This window comes from Magallana gigas, chromosome 1 (genome assembly GCF_963853765.1).
Source record: "Magallana gigas chromosome 1, xbMagGiga1.1, whole genome shotgun sequence".
In the NCBI taxonomy this organism is placed as follows: domain Eukaryota; kingdom Metazoa; phylum Mollusca; class Bivalvia; order Ostreida; family Ostreidae; genus Magallana; species Magallana gigas.
Window position 1 is genome coordinate 26,666,356 of NC_088853.1, and position 4,360 is coordinate 26,670,715.

The window sequence follows — 4,360 nt, forward strand, 5'->3', positions numbered from 1 at the left end:
TTATGTGTGCAACATAAATGAGCACACAAGGTGCATTGCTCAGCATCCTGACTTTTAAAAGGTGTCTTAGTCCTGTTATTCTTCTGACAGCATAAACAGAACCGGCGTACATATATCATCAAGATCTAAGATAAAAACAAATCAGAAAAATTTCCAGGGCATTTAAATAAAAAGTAACGGTAAGAAACCATGACCACAAAGAAAATGAAATTACATTTTTATATTAATTTAAATTGAAATCTACAAACAGCATTTTATTTATGTAAACACTGACTGCCACATCTCCGTACAAACATCTGGAATGCGATGGTCTCATATTTCACAAATTAATTTATCTATTATTTTTTGCACAAAGCATATATAGTTATCTGAGGTTCATTTATAGAAATGTACTAAATCCTTGTCTTCTCAGGACAGTACACAAAAATTTTCTTCACATCAAGGCATTTTTTTTCTTGTAACTTTTATCAACACTGGCCTAGTTCCAACAATGACCCAGTCACCAGCAGCAATGTGGCTTATCTACGTCAGAGAACAGATGCATGCTGGGAAATAATGGATTACCTCCATAAACCTTTCCCTGAGAGTGTTAAATTGATAAAATCTCTTGATAGAAATAAACAAAAAGGTAACAGACCTCATTTTTAAGTTTCAAAAGGCCTTTAAAATTAATTAAGCAACAATTAATTTTTTCATGTTCACTTCCTTTAATTTTTCTTTCAATGAACATGCATATTGTCTTCTTACAACTTTTGGAAAATTGTCATTGAAAAAAAAAAATGAAAATGTTTTTATGCATGCATGTACAATGTATTTTATAAAAAAATTAGCAAATAAAATAAATCTATATACATTCATGTATCTGTACATACCAGATACATGTACATGGTACAGTCAAAGATAATGTGTGATCTTAAATTGAGTTTTTCATTTCATACAATTTAATGCACATGTATATTTCCACATACATGTATAATTTTAAAAAAATATTTAATTGCATGATTTTCAAGTTGGTATCAAATTACTGAGTGCATTAAATCTCATTAAGTCTTAACATCAATGGCATGCAATTCTTTAAAGGTATATACGGTCAAACTTCAGTCATCTCGAACTAGATGGGACTGTTTAAAAACTTCGAGATATCTGAGTATTCGAGATTTTTCAACAAAGAAGCAAACTAAATAAGATATTATATGGCCATTCAACATATTATTAATATCCTTGACAAAGAGAATGATACAAAAATATTTCATACAAACATATTTATATAAGCATTGAATGCTTAAGTAACAGTCCACATAAAATTCAGACAAAGGGTGATACATATAATTGAACTAGCTGAAGACAGAGTTATGCAAAGAATTTGTAATATTTCCACGAGGATAAATAAATGAATATTTGATATCGTTGAAATTCATTTGATGATTCAATGAAGTAAAATGAAACTTTTTTTTGCAAGATTTTGATCATAAAAAATGCCACAATATATACCTTTAAAAAAATGAAACAACTTAATCTTTTTTTACCATCCAAGGACACACCTCTGGACACGTGGGAGTTGGCTTAATATTAATTGCACCAACACTCCTAGATTGTAGCATCCTCCTACTTTTTACCGAGCATATCTCCAGAAAAGTTTTATCTAGGTGGGACTTCACCTTGGCAAGTTTATCGCTCTGCCACGAGAGTGGATGGGAGATGAATCCACCATCACACTCCTCATCACTGGAGGTAAACTCCACCTTTAAGATGTTTCTTACTTGGGCCCTTCTCATCTCATTTTCCCACCCCCTACTTGCAAGGTGTTCCAGTGCATTTTTTCTCCTCTTTGCTTTCTGTAGAGAATTGAAATTAAATGTTTTAATTAATTAAATACAGTACATTACAGTGATGCAGATCAAGAATGAATAATTGAGGTGGTATGAGACACCTGCTGATATTAATGTGGATAAAAGTACATTATCATCAAAATGCTTTTACCAGTTTAGAATTTTTAAAATTTACAGTGTCTGACAAAAAAAAATATGATTTAAATTATTTTGAAAACATTAAGGTACGTTAAATTTAATTAAAAGTATAAAAGTAATTGCGGAATTCAAACCTCATGACTTACAGATACGTAGCTAATGCTTGAACCCATTGCGTTACACTGTTGGATAACAAATTTGGTAAAGAAAACTTTTAAATAAAATTATACATGTACTTCATTTTATAGTTTATTTCGATTGGAAGTATGTCACAATAGAAAGGTGTCCCATACCACCTTAAGTAAATATGAATATGTTAATGTTACCTCCTTCTTTCTTTCATAAACAACTCTCTTCTGCTTTTGCTCCTGCAATTTATTTTTCGATTTGAGGACTGACTCCTGCCGTTTAGAAATAAAGTATCTCTTTATGCCACCTAAGAAAAAAAATAAAAATCAGGTGTGCACATGCAAACCTTGTAATGAATCACCTATCAGATGCATGGAGTTTGCAGATGACATGTACACTTTCTTGGGGTGGAGTGTATTTAAATGAGAACTTTACAATTGTGATGATTTTTTTTGTATTTGAGAAAGCAGATAATTCTTAAAGGAGTAGCAAATGAAAACAAACAGACTGAGTGAAAACTATCAGGTAGATACTGCGATTAGGATGCATGCTATATTTGTTTGGAAGAAGAAAAACCTATGTCACCATTTTTCTCCAGAAAGTGGGAAAAAATCCTAATTTATCAGCTCTTGATTCAATTATACATTAAAGAAATTACACAAACATGTAAACTATGTGCATGAAAGTGACAGTAAAACTTACAGTGGATGACCCTCTCTTCAACATCAGAGCTCCAGCCCTTAACAAACATCAAAATATGGCTGGTCATTTCGATGTTTTCATCATCTTGCTGTCTGAAATTGTTACTTTATAATAAATATAAAAACAATCATTTGACTTTTTAAAAGTTTTAAAACTTATTATGTAATATATCAAAAGTTAGTTATTTATAATTGCTGTGAATTTCTAATGTTTCACTTTAATTTCTTCATAATTTTAACCTATAAAAGCAGCCATTTAACAAATATTTATGGATGTGTTTCTATATAGTTTCTATTCTTACTTCTTTTTGTCAAACATCCAAGTATATCCCCGTTTGAGTCCATTGTTGTAGCTATATATAATTAAATAATGATTGAGATTAGATCAAAACTCACAAACATGTTACACAACTGATAATTTTGCACTTCTCATGCTGTTTTTTCTATTTTTTAACTGACCGATAGGGGGACATTCAAGGGGCAACAAGATGTAAAACTATGTCAATAAACGTTCAGCACAATCTTTGATTTGTTTTAAAATTTAAAGAGACTGAAAGGTACGATGGTCTGAGTGTTTCTAAATAAATGCCAATACAATTACACAATTAATAATCATCATGTAAAAATGTAACGTTACATTTACAACTTACATTAATTAACCGATTATAAAAAATATATCAAGTGTCCAACTGATTTAATTATAAACGTCGGTTATTGTGTTACTTACATTTATTTGGCTCACAGACAGGTGTTTGATTCAGTTTGACCCTTTTACTTGATTGCAGCTGGTGACCAGTCGGTGTAGAAGAAGTACTACTTGCTCTCGAACTGTCATTTCCCTGTAATCAAAACATTAAAAGTGAAAGTAGAAATAGATTTTTCGGAACCTCTATAGTATTTGTAATAAAGCCATTTCGTATTGTTAATTTTTGTATAAACAAAAGGTAAAGAAAAGGTGAAAGTACAAAATAGTCCTCTAAATTAAAAAAAATTGTAGTAATCAGCATAATTTTGCTACTGTATGTGTATATTTGTAACGTTTCCACATAAATACGAAACTAATGTTAATATTGTTTACTTCCTTCTCTACAATGTAAACAATATATGAGCCTATTGTACGCGGGGAAGCTATGCGAAGATCATCTATCTTATAAGTTTATTATCTTTAAATTGCTTTTTTGGTAATCAAAATAAAGCGATAAGGTACAAAAGTGTGCTACATCTGCATTCGTTCAAAATTTTATGAAGATAAGAACAACCCTACCTGTGTCTGAGAATTTTCTGCATCACTTTCCTCTGCTCCCGATGAATCCAACATGGTGGGCAGAATTCGGCGTCGTTTTGGGGTCTTTCCAATTTGGCATGGAGTACTACAAGTCCCGTTTCTCTGTTTTGGTGAGGAACCAGTGCAGGAACCTACTTCACCTTCGTCATCACTAAAGATTCTATCACTTTGCGAATCGAGAGGAGAGCTCATTTTTTCTAGGTTTAGTGACAGCGACAACTTTTCTTGAGAGGGAAAAATTCCGCGCCAAAGGGGATGCGCGGGAATCCCAATTAGTC

The 4,360-nt window shown here is 31.8% G+C and overlaps 1 protein-coding gene across 1 annotated transcript; it reads right to left on the reverse strand.

The window, feature by feature from the left end:
* Positions 1-1,268: 1,268 nt before the first annotated feature.
* Positions 1,269-3,128, reverse strand: LOC136273600 (uncharacterized). Its single transcript, XM_066078389.1, has 4 exons — positions 3,100-3,128; positions 2,799-2,890; positions 2,294-2,403; positions 1,269-1,835 (listed from the first exon to the last, which is right to left on the reverse strand). Exons 1-4 carry the CDS (start codon positions 3,114-3,116, stop codon positions 1,512-1,514), a joined length of 543 nt encoding a protein of 180 aa, XP_065934461.1. The 5' UTR covers positions 3,117-3,128; the 3' UTR covers positions 1,269-1,511.
* Positions 3,129-4,360: the final 1,232 nt, after the last annotated feature.

Coding starts and splice junctions, on each gene's coding strand:
- LOC136273600 (XM_066078389.1), bottom strand. Junction 2,404..2,798: donor TGAAGAGAGGGTCATCCACT/GTAAGTTTTACT, acceptor TTTTTTTCTTAG/GTGGCATAAAGAGATACTTT. Junction 1,836..2,293: donor TTTATGAAAGAAAGAAGGAG/GTAACATTAACA, acceptor AATTCTCTACAG/AAAGCAAAGAGGAGAAAAAA.